Raw genomic sequence first — 17,220 nt, 5'->3', positions numbered from 1 at the left:
TGAAGCAGGCCACGGGTGGTGGTGACAAGCATGCCAAACGCCAACAGCACGGCAAAAGGAACGGCCCACTTAGTTTGTTCGTCTGTTCGTCATGTCGTGGCTCGTCCAATACGGTAATCGACAGGGAAACGCTCCGCCAGGGGCCCTGGCCTCTGGGTCCCTTGTGCCTTTAGCCTCTGGGAAAGGCGCCAGCCCAGTCAGCCTCTCACGCCTCCGCAGCTTCGGCCCTTTTTTTTGTGAGGAGGTCGGCGGCGACAGCGATTAGCTAGCGTGAGTTGATTGCGTTTGGACTCGTCGTTTCCAAGATGATCCCGGACGCAGACGGAGAATGATTGCCTGTGCCCATCATGTCTGTTCTCAGAGCGGTGGTGATGTTCGTACTCGTACGAGGGTAGCATCGCTTCAGGGCCTCCCCAGTCGCACGTAAATTCATACCATTGCGGCTGCTACCAAATCTGTGGGTGATGGCAACAATGACGGGAAAAGGCAAGTGTGAGCGCTTGCTTTTCCGTGGTGCATCTTCAGGTTCACTTGATGCTCGAGGCGGCTGTCAGGTATCGTGTCCCCTGCAAGAACGTCCAATAATGCAGCACAGGCCCAGTCGCAGTGTCTGGAATGGGGCGGTCGACCAGCCCAGGGGAGGCTTGGAAAGTCTTCTTCTTGCAAGCCGGGCGTAGCCAAAGTGTCAATCAAAGGGAACCACCCGGCCCACACCCCAGTTTTCTTCGTTCCTCCAGGCTTCTTAGGCTCCACTGGGCGCCCATCACCAGGCTGTCAGGTCTAGCCACTCGTTGGGCTGATAGGCGTCCCTATGGGACCCCTTGAGGCTTGGTGGGCTTTTGCCGCCTAGCGCCTCCTCTTCCAGGCCACCTCGCCAAAGGAGCAAGGAGAAGTACGAGACGAGAGGAGCGTGCTCTGTGCTCCGTGCCCCCACTGCCTGCTAGGTGCAGTCGCCGTCCCGTCATCTGTGATTCCAACAAGCATGGCTCAGATCTTAGGGTTATGGACGCTAGTGGTACCGCTGCTTGTTCCCATCTTGAGCCCATTCCCTCAATCATCCTCATTTTCCCTCTTCCGTCACCCGTCCGTCCTTTGCGAGAGAGGAAACACCACGCTTTCCATCCTGCGACGCCATCGGCTAATCGTGTCGCTCGCATTGCGGTTGTCGTGTTTGAGACTCTTTGTACACCCTTCCTCTCCTACCTTACTCTTTCTCTCCCTCTTACCCACATTGCCGTCCTTCGAGGCGTCAGCCGAGTCTCGATCCTCAGCAAGTTTGGCATGACTTCACATCGCTAGCTTTGTCGAATTAAGACTACAATCTTTCTCTGCAATCCACCCAACCCTTCGATTGTATCGATTGAAAGAGGAGGGGCCTAGCTGGCTGCGGATTTCAATTGCGCCATCTTTTCCAGCTTGTTCAGCCACTGCTCACACCTTAAAGCCCTACACAACGTGGTTTGAGTCATCTCTACAAATATTGAAGCCCATTGGCAGTGGTCACTATGGCCTTGGTCCCTCATCCCTCGCCACCAGGCGTGCTGGGTCTCCAACCACCTCATTTGGGCCAGTATAACGGAGCCGCACCCGTCGATGCTCACATGCAACGACAACGACTACTCTCTCAGCTCAACGAGTCAACCTGGCAGAGGATTGGTGAGCCAAAACGCTTTGTAGTGCCTCGAGTCTTGACTGACACGTTCCAGGTTCACTGAATGAACTGCTCGGTAATCATGACGAAGCACTATTTGCCTACGAGCAAGCTTTGCGACACAACCAATGGTCACCACAGACACTCAATGCTATCTCATGTATCCTTCGTACCAAGGAGAAATACCCAGAGGCCATGGAGTATTTGAGGAACATTCTCAAAGTCGAGAATGCCAATGGCGAGGCGTGGGGCAATCTAGGTAAGCCATTGATTGACTATCTCCAAAAGATTTTTCCAGCAACTCATCACATACAGGTCACTGCTACTTGATGATGGACAACCTGCAAGAAGCGTACACCGCATATCAACAAGCACTATACTATCTTCCTGATCCCAAGGTTTGTTGCTGCGACTTCTTTGCTCCCGATGTGAAATCTAATCATTTTCAGGAACCAAAATTATGGTACGGCATTGGTATTCTCTATGACCGCTACGGCTCTCTCGAGCATGCCGAGGAAGCCTTCTCACAGGTTATGAGAATGCAACCAGACTTCGAAAAGGCAAACGAAATCTATTTCAGACTTGGAATAATTTACAAACAGCAACAAAAATTCCAGCAAAGTCTCGAGGTTAGTGCCTATCAGCCCTTTGCGATGAAGTCGGCTGACCAAAGTGCAGTGTTTCAAATACATTGTCAACGATCCTCCACGACCACTAAATGAGGAAGACATCTGGTTCCAGATTGGTCACGTCTATGAGCAACAAAAAGATGTTTGTGTTGCCTACTTTTCCATTTCTTTGACACGATCTGACCCTCACCGCAGTTCGAAGCTGCCAAGGCCGCCTACCGACGAGTACTTGAGAGAGATCCAAAACATGCCAAAGTGTTACAACAGCTCGGATGGTTGCATCACCAACAGAGCAACAGTTACGCCAGTCAAGATCAAGCAATCGAATATCTCGAGCAATCGGTCAGCTCTGGTTCGTGGCACCCAATGTTTCCCACAATTCCTTACTGACATAGAATAGACAATCAAGACGCGCAGAGTTGGTATCTACTGGGACGTTGCTACATGGCTCAACAGAAATTTCCCAAAGCTTATGAGGCTTACCAACAGGCAGTCTACCGTGATGGCCGCAACCCTACCTTCTGGTGCTCCATCGGCGTGTTGTATTACCAGATTAACCAATATCGTGATGCCCTTGATGCATACTCCCGTGCAATTCGCTTGAACCCTTATATTTCGGAAGTCTGGTACGACTTGGGAACGCTGGTGAGTTCGAACTACAATCTCTGCGGAAACTTGTTTCTGACAATTCACATAGTACGAATCGTGCAACAATCAAACCTCTGATGCCCTTGATGCATACGCTCGTGCTGCCGAGCTTGACCCAACCAACACTCACATCAAAGCGCGCCTTGCTTTGCTCAGAAGCGGACAGCCCACTGGACCTAACCAGCAGAACGCCCCGGTTCCCCAGGATGTTCACCCACAGGCATATCAAAACGGTGTTGGCGTTCCCCCAGGACCTCAATGGGGTGGACCTGCATCTTCGAACCAGCAATCACAAGCACCACCTGTTGATCCTGCCAGAGTTCATGACTGGACAAGAGGCATTGCAGGTATTCAACAGCCCCCGCCACAGGCAAATGGGTACGACAACCGTGACACAATGAGAGCTCCACCTCCACGTGCTCCCAGCCCACGCAGTGAACCTCGTCCTTACGATTCTGCCCGTCAGACTCCCTCAAGGAAAGCTCAATCCCCGTCGCCTAAGATGCAACCTGGAATGTATCCACCTGGCCCTCAAACTTTGCCACAGATTTCTCTGCAAGATCGAGGTCCTGGTTTCGGGGCTGGCGTGCGCCCTTCCCCTACTATGAACGGTGCTCCTCTCCCTCCCGCCAATGGCGCTACACCCAACAACACACTCCCTCCGTACGGACGACCTTTCAGCCCTCCTAGCGAGCTGAGACCTATCCGGGATGAGCGGCCGCCATCACCGGGCTCTGGTTTCCGACCACAACCCTTCCAATCTGGACCCTTTCCCAGCATTGCCAACGGCGTGCCGTCGGTTGCACCGCCTCTCCCAGCCGCAGAACCACCCAGAGAGGACCGACCATCTTCAGCCATGAAGCGGTCGAGAGATTGGGAGCCTGAAGGCCCTTCGAAGAAGATTGCCAATGACGAGACTCGTGCTCGCCTGGACGATCCTAGCCGGCGAAACAGTCCTCCTGGAAGACTCCCCTCGCCGAAAGATCATTTTCGACGCAGCTCCTCTGAGGTGCGTCGTGAGAACGAACGACGTGCCAACGAGAACTACCACCCGTCTGAAGCTGCCCATCATCCCTACAGTCTTGCGCCTCAGCCTCAACTCCCCGCGCAACCGCAGCCACAGCCGCAGCAGCAGCAGATACCTTCGATGCAGACCTTTTTAGAAGGCTCCAAAGAAGATCGTCCAGAGAATGTTGAACAAGCTGCTCGAAAAGTTGATGTCGATGAAGACTACGACAACAACAGCGAAGATGACAAGCGAGCAGGTACTGTAGCCACGAGCAGTCCTCAAGTCGCTGCACCCCCTCCCTCAGCCACCCCTAAGCAGGAGACTGCAGCGTAGGATTGTTATCCATTACTGTTTTCCTATTGCAAAATTATCCTTAGCAGCCGCAAGCCGGCTGTTGTATGGCAAACCAGGGTTCAGGAAGATACTCGAACAAGGGAAAAGTCTCCCCTTTTACATCAGGGACTGGTTGCGTTTCAATTGTACAGAACTTTCAATAACATTATTCTCAGCCACAATGAAATTATGATTGCGTTATCACCCTGGTGCCCGTGATGTGTGTCGTGTGTACGGATGATGTCTTTATCAACCGAATAAGGTTTAATGCTTGGCACTACGGAGTACTTGCAGTATTCATACATATCCTGAGTATACATTCGTTCATCGGCTTATCGCTTCCTCGTCAGTGTTGAATCTTTCTTTCCTGAGTCCCAATTTCCACAATTTCCCCATCTCGACTCGCTGGTGCTACGGCTGCTGCCACCACTGACACCACTGACAACCCCGAGGAGACTACCAAGGAGCAGAAGATTGAGGTAAAGAAGGAGAAGAACAAGGTAATAATTATCAACTGACACTCTCATTCCTGACACCTAGTAAAGACTGATGATGATGTTTGCAGGCAAGGATGGCGAGGTGGGGGAGGAGCCGCCGCAAAGTCGGGGCAGAAGGTAACATACAGGATCCATTCATGTCTGTATACGAAGTACCCAATTTACTGACGGTGCATCATTGGCGGACAAAAGAGGCTACCGCAGCTGCCACCGCCGAAGAAGTCAGGAAGCCGACCAAGGCAGAGTGGACGGGCCCGCGTGTCAAGCGGACGACCGCGGAGTGGGAGGCAGTAAGAAAGGAGAGAAGGAGACTAAGTATCATAGAGTTCTCGCTTTCAGCATCAAAAGACTGAATTAGCTCTTCAGGCGAAGAAAAAGAGGCCAAGGGCGAACGGGAAGGGTATCTTACAGCATTCATGCATGCAGAATAAGACAAATTGCTGATTGAAGGCGGCAGCGAGGAAAGAGGCTGCCGCAGCCGCCGAGGCGGCCAAAGGTTCGTACGATCCTTTCTCATACGATACAATGGCGTGCTCGAAATGGAAAATTGACTGGTATATCAGCAGCAGCAGCAGCAGAAGAAGAAGCAAAGCAGAACGGCCTCTAGCAAGAAGACATCAAGCAAGAGGACGTCAAGCAGGAAGACTTGCAATGAGAGGTTTTGAAACAACTTTCGGCCGAGAAGCACCGTTAGAGAGAAGTTTCAAGGAAGACAATGGATGTCAACCAGCGTGCGAAGAAGACCAAGACTGCTGCTGGCAAGAGACGACTGAGAGAATCCAAAACCAAGAGAAACGAACGCGCTTGCTGGTGAGGAGCAGGGAGCCTGGTAAGGAGCAGAAAGGCTGGCGAGGATGAGAAGTAAAAACGATATGGGACATTGGGGCTTTTGAAGGTGGATTTGTGTGACACGAATCTCAAATTTGATCAAGTGTATATCCCTGGGACCATCTCAAGGACATGAGTCTTGCCACCGGGGTGTCGGCGGTTGGGAGTTCAGCGCGTTTGCAAGCCAGTGGGAAAGTCAGAGCATGGCCATATGAACTTGTCGGCATCAAGGTTTCGAAGGGCTTAAGAGCCGTACGTACAGTCAGTGGAACAATGTCTCCTGATTTCTGCTCACAATATCTTTCGCGCCTTGTCTTGTTTTCCCTATTTCACTAGCTTCACCCTCCCTTTCCCAAATGCGCCGTTAGCCATGCAGACCGTAAGCCCAGGAATACGAAATTCGGCATTCGTAGTTTACAAGACTTGAACGATCAAGATAAGATACTCGAAAGGCTCTCTGACCCACATATTACAGGTTCGTCAGGTAATCTTCAATCTCGTCCTTTGAGAGTTTGCGGAATCGCGGTCCCACTGCTCCTTCGACGCCTTCGAATCCAAGCAAATGATCAGCAGGTTCACCGACAATACCGATTTCCACCGTGTCGCCGTTCATTTCTCCTTCAATGGTTTCCTTGAGGGTCAGAAGTGCAATGTGGATGGCGTCCTAAGAGATTTTGTCAGCTTTCAGCACTTTCCTATAATCGCATTTCAAATGCCCACCTCGAGCTCCAAAGAGTCGTTGTATCTCTTCTCCAAAAACGTCTTTGCACTTGTTGCACTCTTGCCGATGGCTGTAGCCTTCCACGGGAAGTAACTGCCGCTGGGGTCGACTTGGTACAGACTCGGTCCACCCTTCAAAATACCACCTGTCTTTCTGCTGGCGAGTTTTGCTTCGGCTTCCGTCTCTCCTTCTTTGGCTGCTTTCGTCTCCGGCTCAATACCGTCATCCCAACCTGCCACCAGCAAGCTCACACCGTATGGTCTCACACCGCCTGACTGTGTAGCTTCTTGCATCACTCGGGCCACGTCTTGAACCAATATCCGCGTGGGAGGGTATTCATTGTAGATGCGTTTGTAGTTGGTGTGGGATACTTTTCTAGCTTTGTCGACCAATACTCTGTAGTCTGGACCCATGCCGCTGTAGACCATGCCGATGTTCGGGGTGATGAGAGAGATCTTGGATAACGAGGGAGCGTCGATGAGAGGAGATGATGACTTCTTCTCGGTTGCAAGGACTATGCCATTCGTGGCTATCCGTGCCATCAGTATTGCCGCTAGACTTTTGAGCTGGGGGAGGGTTGTGATACCTTTAATCCCTAACGAGGTAACACCTTGATTGACCGCATTGAGGGCATATTCTGGGAGATACGGGTGAGCTTCAAGTCAAGACGATAGAGGATCGAATTGGTGTACCTATTTGTACGAGCTTGCCACTGAAAGGTGTTAGACCGCAGATTGAGCAGCAATGGACCGGTAAACATACCTGGGCGAGAAAGTAGTGAGGGAGAAGGAGTATCTGTCCGCCATGCTGGCGAAAACTGACGAATAGCGGGAGATCCAAAGGCTTCAGTTCTTGAGTACTATGCGACTTTCACCAGACAAGAGAGCAAAAGAAGGCGTGCGCAGATTACTTGGAGTGAGCAAATTCAAAGACCGCGTTGTCTTGTTCTGTAGGCACAACTCTCTACGCAATCACCTAGAGTACCTACTAGTATGCAAGTCCGCATGGGACTAGTGGTCGGCAAACTTGCCTTATTGGTCATCCGCCAGCACAGGCACCTTTCAACTTGAATTTCCCACCAGCAACTCGATATCATAATATCTGGCATTTTCTCCTCAATGGCCGACGCCGAGCTTCCAAGTACTTCCTCGGCGTCTTCCCCTTTGTCCTTGTGCAGGCAGACGATTATGCATAAAACTATGAGCACTTAATTTCAGCATCCTCTGTCCCCCTTTGTTTGCTGTCTTTCAACAAGTTGTTCTTTGATCATGACCACATCTTGGGTCGGAAGAATTTGTGGTGGATCGGAATAGTGCTAACCTTAACAATCTATTTACGAACCAGACAAAAGATGGAATCTACAAAAGAGCCAACAGTTGACGGTGCCCAAGACAGCAGCACGAGACCATCCCAGACCTGGACCTATCCACCTCGAACATGCAGATTGTGCCTCGAAGACGTGTATCCGGTCGTTACTCTCTATCCTCCCGGCGTCCCTGCTCGCTTACAACGTCCCATTGTCGAGTACAAAAACGATGACGAGTATGGCCGGCTCATCAAGCCATGTCATTGCAGAGGTGGCATGCGATATATCCACGAGCTCTGTCTGCGGCGGTCGAGAGTCGAGGTTCGTCGCTCAGACTCCCTCTGGAAATGTCATCAATGCGGATATCGATTCAATTTCAAAAGACTGACCGTTCAAAAATACTTGGAGAGCAAGATTGTCTCGGGTGTCCTGACGGTCTCGGTGATGCTGGTCGCCATGTTTCTACTCGGTTTCGTGGCTGATCCAATCCTGAACTTCTACGCCGACCCATATGAGACGATCCTGGGAGAAGAGGAACTCTGGCAAGAAGTCGCAGTCAACGACTTTGACGAGACCATGTCTGGATGGCTGTTACATTTCACCAAGGGATTCGTCTCAATGGGTGTCATGAGTTTTCTTAGAACCATGATACTCAACCCGTTCCAGTGGTGGAGCTTGCGTCACAACGGCTTTGTCTCAACCAGGGTTGCTGGAAGAGCAACGACAGGTCGCGATCGTGCAATGAATGTCAGCTGGATTGTGATTGTCATGGGCATCGTCTCTGCCACTTGGTTGTTTTACCAAGGAGTTCAAACGATCATTCGCCGATCGCTTCAGCACATTGGTAACAATATCGTCGATACTCATTTGTCAGGAGATGATGATGATCTCAAACCTCCTCCCGATTGGCGTTATCAGCCACCTGCTAATGAATCTCAAGATTCGCCGTTCGAGGAGAAGGGAGCAGATGGGCCTCTGGAAGATGAGGTTTCGCATCATGATGAAATACCGAACTCAGACTATCCGAGAAGAGATTCTGGGGCACTTTTATCAACACAAGCGAAAGTACAGAGCTCGAGTGACTCGGCTAGAACAGTGAACTCGATGCCGGGAGCATTCAATACTGGCTCTGCCTATAGCTCTGCGCTCGAAGGAATGCAAGAGCAGGCTTGGTCATTTCGCGGCATCTGATTTTGTACATGCACTCTCGAGGATTGATATTCATCCAATCATTTTACGCATACCTATCCATGCATACCGTTTCCTTTGATCGCCCAACTTTGAGTTGTCACATCTGTTTCAGTGAGGTGCCAATCAGTCAGTGCGCGAAGAACGAGTGCTTTCTGCTGATTAGACTCATCGGTGTTATACCTTTGACCTAGTGGCAGTCTGCAAAGCCAAATTCCATCCCAAACTGCTGGTCAGTTCACATGACCGGTACTGGATTGTACTTGGTAAATACATGAGATTTCTTTGATAAATGTGGACTATCACCTGTATTTCATTATACTTCCTCTCCATCAAATTTCGTCTCGATTCCTGTGCAATTATGGAATGTGAATATGGTTGCGCCTGCCTTCTCACACAAGCATCTACATGGTAAATTTCCTTCTGTCTTTCACAATGCTTCAGCCCCTTCCTTCCTTGCGTGTCCTCATACCTGAGTTTGCCACTGCTGGTGCTTTATTCAGTACGATACTCGAAAACGGTCAAAAAGAAAGACAGATCCAAAACCTCGGAGATGGATAACCGTGTGACTATTTCAGAGTCTGAGCTTTCATCGCTTTACGAAAGATATCCTGAGATCAAATTCGAGATCAACGAGGAGCCACTCGTCGCCTGTTCACAGTTCTCCTCACCCTGTTCAAATGATACTGACGGCGACACCTCGCAACTGTCTGCGGAAGCTGAATCCACGCCCTGTACGACCCCATCGCATCGAGGATCCCATCTCAGTGATTGTCATGATGGAGACGCCATACTGGACTTCCTTGACAGTGTTCGAAGAGCAAATTTACCAGATAGCTGCCGAAATGGCTTCAGCAATCTTACAAAACTGGTGGATAACCTCAGCCATCTGTTCCCGTCCAGTACTGATCAACATTTCGAGATTCCCGATGGGCTAGATAACCAAGAAATACTTCTTCACAGCGAGGCATTACTTGAGCAGCTTCAACAGGTCAACCTCAATGTTGAAGAGCAGGTCAACAGCATTGCTTTTGTTCGTGGATTGGCCCCCTTCCAGGTAAACCCAACAGAACAAGACCTATGGACGAACTATCGACAAAAGGTTCAGCTGATCGTTCAGTGAGTGATCTTGTCTTGACCGTCAGTTGCGACTGACTGTTCCCAGGCACACTGCACTGCCATGTCAAACGGAACGAAACCTCGTCGAAGGTTGGGCACAGCTCTTTCATGACCATGTCTACCATCCCTTTCTGAAATATGTATATCCATGTAATGTTGGCCACGACATCGAGGATCGAATCAACGAGCTCTATGACGAAGCCATGTCCCTTCTTGCCAATTATCAGATGTGGTGTCGTGGAATGATGGATCTTCGACAAAATCACATGATCCCTGCTCGACGAGCAATACGGAACTCTCCACGGGTTTTGCAGGAAATACAGGAGATGGAAGCAAGCAAGGCAGCAGCAAGAGCAGCAGTCAATTTGACAGAGGCACAAGGAATGCATCTGGCGACGGAGAGACTTGTTCAGGAGCTCAACCTTTCTGCCAGTCGCAGAAAATGGACAATACCTAAGAAAAGCAAGCAACGGTATCGAAGGGAGTACACAGTCTAGTCTAGTTCTGGCCGAACTGAATACGTGGATACATATCCTACATTACGTGTTACAACTCAACACACAGCCGGGGAAAGGGAGTGTTGATACCACATGTAGTTTGCTTTCATGCCAAATGATGTCTTGAACCCAAGGACTTGTTTTCCGTGATTCTTAAATTCATTCATGCATCTATGTTGTTTTCGACCCGAGTCCTTCGACAGGGCACGTCGCACGGCACAGCGAGTACCCACCGTTGCTAACATGTCGCTTACACCAAATGCAACACCTCATGTACATGTCGCCATCACCACCGAAATTAAGCATAGATCGCAATATGAATAACATATTGCGTCGTGGTAATATCACAGGTATCAAATCATTTGATCTGTATGTGGCTCTACATCCTCGCAGGGCTGTGTAGACACAGTTCTAGAGGAATCGCTTTCATCAGCCCCCTTGTTCTTCTTTGGTCTGCCGGCCTTGAATCCGTCAATGACATAATAATCGAGGATTCGGGGATCAACCCGCGGATCGTATCCTCGTTCCCTGGCCTTTTTCACAATACCGTAGACAGTGCGTATTGGAATTCCGGATATGCGAGAGACGTCATGAGCGTGAAAACCAATGGAGTGAAGAGTGAGAGCCTGTGCACGCAGTCCGATAGGATACCGCGTCCCACGGTCATTCGAAGCTTTATCTGCAGGTAGAGGTCGAATCGATGGATTGTTTTTTCGTTTTGGTGGTGGTGGTGGTTGAGGTTGTTGAGGTTGTTGAGGTTGTTGTCCTTGCCCAGAGACTTCTTGCACTGCAGATGTAGATTGAGAACAGGCCAAGTCAACATGACCACCACCATTCAGACGGGTCGATTGAAAATTGTTGCATGAGGAGGAAGAAGAAGAAGAGGTGTTGTTCATCGACATGTTCCTAATGATGGAAATGGGTTCCGATGATCTGTCGCGCTGTAGTCAATATTGGAGTCGAATCAGGCTGAAATGCAATAGATATTATGGATTGACCTCGAGGGAGCCTGTGGGCGCAGAAGGTGTGGTAGTGAAGATCTTGTTATCTCTATCCTGGACGATTGATGCATATTGTCAAACACTTGTGAATCGTAGGTCGGCGGTGAACATGGCGATACTCGATTGTCTGAAACTGCAGGACATCCTTACACCGCTTCTGCAATTTTTGGCAAAAGACCGTCATATCCCTGGTCGGTGGAAATGAGAAGCGTTTCACACCGTTTGTAAATGGTAGAGGTACGGAGTAGGGGTGGCGGCAAAGACTTGTGATATCTTTCACCAGGTAAATGCAAGTCCGGGGACATGCCGGGTAAAGCTATTGGTGACATACGACCCCCTGTATGTACCTGGGAAGGTTACTCTGTAGTGCCTAATCACAAGGGTGCGAGTCACCTAAATTCGGCGAAGCTTAAGGTATTGTCCCGGGGAGCTTATAGGCATCCATCCCCTGATGGCTCTAAAGATAAGCGAATCAGTCACTTTCCTATTGATTGCTGCACTCAGACAAAGTAATAAAGACAGTTAATTGACTCTTTGGCTTGTTAGGTAGACAGGTCTCTTTGTGACAATCCTCTCGTGACAATCAAAGCGCCCAGAGATGCTCGTCTCACAACGTCTTGTCAACTGTGAGATATCGTCACTTGGACAATTCAGGCCTCCCCATTGCTGTAAATGGCATTGTCATTGCCAGATGCAGTACGGACTATTACTATACTCCGTACACTCAAGGTGAGAGGCCTCCGTGTCTGCCTGATACAACACAGCATCGTTCCCTGTCGATACATTTATTTCTGATGAAGTGCGTCACCAATAATCGTCACTTTGTACCTGGATAGCGGCCAGCTACGCCAATGGTTATAGCCTTGTCGACTCCGGTTGGTTGCCGCATGCCCCTATCGAAATTGGATCATCTCAATCCACCCTTAGGCGAGAGTTTGATAGGCAATGAGGCTCGTCAACAACCGGATCGTCAAACTAGGCCCATTACACTTTGGCCTAGACAGAACTAACCAGGACCTTCACAAATGAAGTGCGGAATACGGAGTAAGGAGTATGTACTCCGTACAGCGTTTCCTACTCCACCCTCTTCCCGGGTCCTGTGAAACTTGCGTTGTGTCAGTGGAGCAAAGATTCGCGGTTTCCAGAGTAGTGAGACTGCTCGGATCATCCCAGGTTTACAAAGCGCCATCAGCGCACAAATCTTCTTCATTGATAATACCCTTCATAAGAACGAAGGTGTGCGAAACGTGACGACGGATCATACTCAGGGTTATTCTCACCTAACCTGCCACCCATGAAAGCTCAACATTTGCAATTCCACCTTTCTGGACTTTTCGAGATCACAAGTCTAGTAGAGGGTTAAAATCTCTGCAGCCTACGAAGTAGACCCTTCTCAAATGTGGACAATGTGGTGCCCCAATCCGTCATATACGAAGTTCGGACAAGTTTTGCTTCATTTCAATTGAATTCGAGCCGTCCATCTCGGTCTCTTACTTTCAGATGGACATAATCCGGCCTCGAGGAACGTATCAGCGGGCCAACACCGATCCAGCTCTCGAGCCAGGCTTCTTCGAGCTGTCGTCGCCGGCGGATAGCAAGGCTTCAAGCTTCAAATCTGGATTCTCCAATACCATCAGAGACCAAGCACCGCTTCTCGACCCTTCGACCGACCCGATTCGCATTCATTCGACCTACGATAGCCGGTGGAAGTGGAATCTGTTCTCGGGCAGCCACTCTCGCCTTCATGGCTGGAGGACGGGAGCTCTCTTGGCCGCCCTCTTCGCGGGTATTTCCTTGTTGATCAACTTTGTCATTCTGATATGGCTGGCCACTCACAAGGGAAGCTCAGGCCTTGTCGAGATCTTCAGCGGGAGCTGCAGCAAAGTCGAGAGCATGGATTTGTGGGTTCACCTCGCAATCAACGCACTCAGTACTCTGCTGCTCGGAGGTTCGAATTATTGCATGCAGTGCCTGTGTGCTCCGACCAGAAAAGACATTGATACGGAGCATTCCAAAGGGAAATGGCTCGATATTGGAGTCCCCAGCACTCGCAACCTGTTCAAAGTACCCATTCACAAATCCGCTCTGTGGTGGACCTTGGGCTTATCATCGGTCCCTTTACATTTGCTGTAAGTACATTTTTTTAATCAACATGTGCTGATGCAGGTCCCTGTTTGAGTTCTCTTGTTGACTTTCGAGACAAAAGATACAATTCTGCACTCTACAAATCTCTCGCGAGTAACGACTACGACATACTTTTCGTCAAACAGGATTTCGTAGACGGTTCTTCCTGGAACACGACAGCATCAGACGGAATCAGACAATATGGTCTGCTTGATGGGGTGAGTATAGATCAGGTCCAGGCTGATCTCAAGGTACCAGAGCTCTATGAACGCTTAGACCTCGCAGACTGCATAAGAGCTTATGCGACGGATTTTATCACCGATAGACGGAACCTGGTCTTTGTCACAAAGAACGACACGGTCAACTATAACCTGCTGGACTACACAAACTATCTGTATAGCCCTTCCTCTCCATACTACTGGTAAGTGAGATATCACATCCCCCCTGCCACCCATTTTCAGGTCCCAGTGAACATGTTTTACTGACCCCGAATCTTTTGTAGGATCTGCGCCTCGGACCCGGACATTGGAAACAAAATCCTAGTGCCTCAGCGCAATGGTAACAACCTGCCATGCGAAAAGTATTTTTCAAAGATAATCGACCTCGGAGATCGATGGCATCCGTACGGCAATGAGGTGCAATACTGTTACAGTGAGCGAGTCAGTGAGAAGTGCAGCTACAATGGAAACATACCCATCGTGGCCGTTGTACTCGTGGCGAACGCCATCAAAATGGCGGGCATGCTCTTCGTCGCATATCGTCTCAAGGACACTCCGTTGATCACCATGGGCGACGCCGTGGAATCCTTTTTGAACGAGCCGGACCGCACGACAGAAGGCAGATGTCTCCTTACGAAACAGGAAGTCGTTCAATTGGCGCGCATGAAACAAGACTGGAATCTCCACAAGATGAGGGCCTCTCAACCAAAAATCGCACGCATCCGGGTTACAAGGTGGTTCAAAGCTGCCAGTGGGCTCCGGTGGGGGATGACTATGGGTTTCATCGGAATCAGTCTCATTGTCGTCGGCGCCCTCCTATCCCTTGCCGTCTCATCGGTCAACAGCAATGGCTTTACAGTGTCGGATATTGGCTTCGGCAAAGTGAACCCTGCTGCCATCATCAACGGATGGGGCCTCGAAAACAGAGGGAGCCCATCTAAAAAAATCCTCGGCTCGATCTTGGTGGCCAACCTGCCTCAAACAATCTTTTCATTCTTGTACCTCAACCTCAACGGCCTTCTCACCAGCATGTTTTTGGCATCGGAATGGAGTGATTTCGCCACAGAACGGAAGACTCTACGGGTGTCCAAGCCCAAGGGGCCACAACGAAGTACGCATTTTTTGCAGCTACCTTACAAGGTCGCCATCCCCTTGATGATCCTGTCGGGTCTGCTACACTGGCTCATTTCCCAGGCCATCTTCCTGGTCGTCGTCAAAGAGTACGCTCCAGATGGATCGATCGTGGACCCGGTGGCCGTCGGCACCTGTGGCTTCTCTCCACTGGCAATGATAGTCAGTCTCGTTGCCGGAGCCCTGATAATGACCGTCTCATCCGGTCTCGGATTCTTCCTCAAATATGACCCTACGATACCTCTGGTGGGTAGCTGTAGTGCCGCCATTTCGGCGGCGTGCCATGCACCGGACTGGGATAGTGATGCGTCCATGAAACCTGTGAAATGGGGAGTAATACCAGAGACTCTGGCAGCAGATAAAGGGGTTGGACATTGTTCATTTACCAGTGGTGATGCGGAACCACTCCAAGCAGGTCAGAACTATGCTGGCATTTGCAGAAAAAGAAAGGAGACAGGACACTAGAACTTGTACAAAACTGATAATGAAGGACATGTGATATACAAATATACAAATAGATGACTCTATGTTGCTGAAGTTGGTTTTTGTATTGTAGGTGGATATACGGAGTCAATGTGCTAGAGACCCAATGTAATACGAGTACTCCGTACGATACGAGTAAAACGTCACTCCAGCTGAAAAGCACTTTACACGCCCGCAGCAACGCGACGCGTCTCTTTCCGAGATTTCTACTACATGGTATTCTAACATTCGCAGTCAACCTTCCAACAACCATCATTCTGCATCGAATCGAACAATCAACAATCTCAGTCATGGCTCTACTCGTCGATAAATTACGACCTCGATCTCTGGAAGCTCTCACATACCACAAAGACCTTTCAGAGCGACTATCATCACTGGTATGAAGCCCATAATGAACTTCATCAAACACCCAACCCTACGCCTTTTGTCGCAGATTTTCGCAGTCGACACTGACTGACATGTTTTGATATTTTCTTTCCAGGCATCTTCAGCTGATTTCCCTCATCTCCTCTTCTATGGACCCTCGGGCGCGGGTAAAAAGACCCGTATCCTCGCGACCCTCCGGGCCCTGTACGGCGGCGGGGTGGAAAAGATCAAGATCGACGCGCGCATGTTCACGACCTCGTCGAACCGGAAACTCGAATTCAACATCGTCTCGTCCGTGTACCACCTCGAGATCACGCCGAGCGACGTGGGGACGTACGACCGGGTGGTGATCCAAGAACTGCTGAAAGAGGTGGCGCAGACGCAACAGGTCGACCTGGCCGCGAGGCAACGGTTCAAGGTCGTGGTCATCAACGAAGCCGACGGGCTCAGCCGCGACGCGCAGGCCGCCCTGCGCCGCACGATGGAGAAGTACAGCGCCAACGTCCGGCTGATCCTCGTGGCCAACAGCACGGCCGGCATCATCGCGCCCATCCGGTCGAGGACGCTGCTCGTCCGCGTCGCCGCGCCCACGGAGCCCGAGATCGTCGACGCCCTGACGAAGGCGGCCAGGAGAGAAAACTGGAAGGCGGTGCCGGCGCTGAACGAACGCATCGCCCGCGAGTCGGGCCGGAACCTGCGGAGGGCCCTGCTGATGTTCGAGGCCGTCTACGCCCAACACCCCGAACCCAGCGACAAGACCCCCATCCCCCCGCCGGACTGGGAGGTCCTGATCGAGCAGGTCGCCCGGGACATGGTCAAGGAACGCACGCCGGCCATGATCCTGGCGGTCCGCGCCAAACTCTACGACCTCCTCACCCACTGCATCCCGGCCACGATGGTGATCAAGACCCTGTGTTGGAAACTCGTGAATCTCCCCGAAGTCGACGACAGCCTGAAGCCCGAGGTCGTGAGGTGGGCCAGTTTCTACGAGCACCGCATACGTCTGGGCAGTAAAGTGATTTTCCACCTCGAGGCGTTCGTGGCAAAGTTTATGCGTATCTTTGAAGGTTACCTCGTCGGCATGGACTTTTGAGCGGGCCTTCTGGCCGTGGGGGCTAGAGAGTCGAATCGTGCGAAGAAAAGGACCCAAGGTTGTTCTCCACGGGACTTACTACGGGTACCAGTGTCGAGGGTCCTGGCGAGATATGTTACGATATTGGTCATCATGAGCGCGGCGTTTTGAAGAAATGGAATTGCTACGGATTGTTTTGTATTGTAAAGTCAAGAGTCAGAAGTGCACTGGAAGAAAAAGTAGGGGCTCCAGACCGCAGACCTTTTGGCCCTTTCTGATTTGATGGCACGAATACTTACTTTGTATTCATCTGAGAATACCTCCTATGTTTATTGCTCACAGCAGCGAGTTAATTCAATACTAGGACGATGGTATAAAAATCACAATACTTACACAGTC

At 50.5% G+C, this 17,220-nt stretch overlaps 7 protein-coding genes across 7 annotated transcripts; 5 read left to right on the top strand and 2 right to left on the bottom strand.

Annotated features, from left to right (window-relative positions):
• Positions 1-1,080: 1,080 nt before the first annotated feature.
• On the top strand, positions 1,081-4,474 carry PV06_08517 (uncharacterized protein). Its single transcript, XM_016409863.1, has 8 exons — positions 1,081-1,656; positions 1,707-1,910; positions 1,967-2,049; positions 2,101-2,280; positions 2,330-2,422; positions 2,476-2,632; positions 2,681-2,925; positions 2,978-4,474. The coding sequence occupies exons 1-8, from the start codon at positions 1,506-1,508 to the stop codon at positions 4,268-4,270; spliced, it is 2,406 nt and encodes an 801-aa protein (XP_016260171.1). The 5' UTR covers positions 1,081-1,505; the 3' UTR covers positions 4,271-4,474.
• A 132-nt stretch (positions 4,475-4,606) lies between these two features.
• PV06_08516 (uncharacterized protein) lies at positions 4,607-5,861 on the top strand. The gene is made up of 5 exons (XM_016409862.1): positions 4,607-4,770; positions 4,836-4,884; positions 4,960-5,082; positions 5,134-5,263; positions 5,331-5,861. The coding sequence occupies exons 2-4, from the start codon at positions 4,842-4,844 to the stop codon at positions 5,196-5,198; spliced, it is 231 nt and encodes a 76-aa protein (XP_016260170.1). The 5' UTR covers positions 4,607-4,770; positions 4,836-4,841; the 3' UTR covers positions 5,199-5,263; positions 5,331-5,861.
• On the bottom strand, positions 5,677-7,269 carry PV06_08515 (uncharacterized protein). Its single transcript, XM_016409861.1, has 5 exons — positions 7,079-7,269; positions 7,009-7,028; positions 6,903-6,953; positions 6,316-6,845; positions 5,677-6,259 (listed from the first exon to the last, which is right to left on the bottom strand). The coding sequence occupies exons 1-5, from the start codon at positions 7,120-7,122 to the stop codon at positions 6,065-6,067; spliced, it is 840 nt and encodes a 279-aa protein (XP_016260169.1). The 5' UTR covers positions 7,123-7,269; the 3' UTR covers positions 5,677-6,064.
• A 160-nt stretch (positions 7,270-7,429) lies between these two features.
• PV06_08514 (uncharacterized protein) lies at positions 7,430-9,191 on the top strand. The gene has a single exon (XM_016409860.1). It carries the CDS (start codon positions 7,668-7,670, stop codon positions 8,811-8,813), a length of 1,146 nt encoding a protein of 381 aa, XP_016260168.1. The 5' UTR covers positions 7,430-7,667; the 3' UTR covers positions 8,814-9,191.
• Positions 9,192-10,779: 1,588 nt separating this feature from the next.
• On the bottom strand, positions 10,780-11,395 carry PV06_08513 (uncharacterized protein; the record flags this gene model as incomplete). Its single annotated transcript, XM_016409859.1, has 1 exon — positions 10,780-11,395. The coding sequence occupies exon 1, from the start codon at positions 11,326-11,328 to the stop codon at positions 10,780-10,782; it is 549 nt and encodes a 182-aa protein (XP_016260167.1). The 5' UTR covers positions 11,329-11,395.
• Positions 11,396-12,791: 1,396 nt separating this feature from the next.
• Positions 12,792-15,372, top strand: PV06_08512 (uncharacterized protein). Its single transcript, XM_016409858.1, has 3 exons — positions 12,792-13,556; positions 13,634-13,972; positions 14,054-15,372. The coding sequence occupies exons 1-3, from the start codon at positions 12,928-12,930 to the stop codon at positions 15,363-15,365; spliced, it is 2,280 nt and encodes a 759-aa protein (XP_016260166.1). The 5' UTR covers positions 12,792-12,927; the 3' UTR covers positions 15,366-15,372.
• A 246-nt stretch (positions 15,373-15,618) lies between these two features.
• PV06_08511 (replication factor C subunit 5) lies at positions 15,619-17,215 on the top strand. The gene is made up of 2 exons (XM_016409857.1): positions 15,619-15,760; positions 15,865-17,215. Exons 1-2 carry the CDS (start codon positions 15,674-15,676, stop codon positions 16,840-16,842), a joined length of 1,065 nt encoding a protein of 354 aa, XP_016260165.1. The 5' UTR covers positions 15,619-15,673; the 3' UTR covers positions 16,843-17,215.
• Positions 17,216-17,220: the final 5 nt, after the last annotated feature.

The sequence above is a fragment of the Exophiala oligosperma genome (assembly GCF_000835515.1).
Source record: "Exophiala oligosperma strain CBS 72588 unplaced genomic scaffold supercont1.8, whole genome shotgun sequence".
NCBI classification, from domain to species: domain Eukaryota; kingdom Fungi; phylum Ascomycota; class Eurotiomycetes; order Chaetothyriales; family Herpotrichiellaceae; genus Exophiala; species Exophiala oligosperma.
Note: the sequence above shows the minus strand (reverse complement) of the source record. Positions and strands in the feature narration are given on the sequence as shown.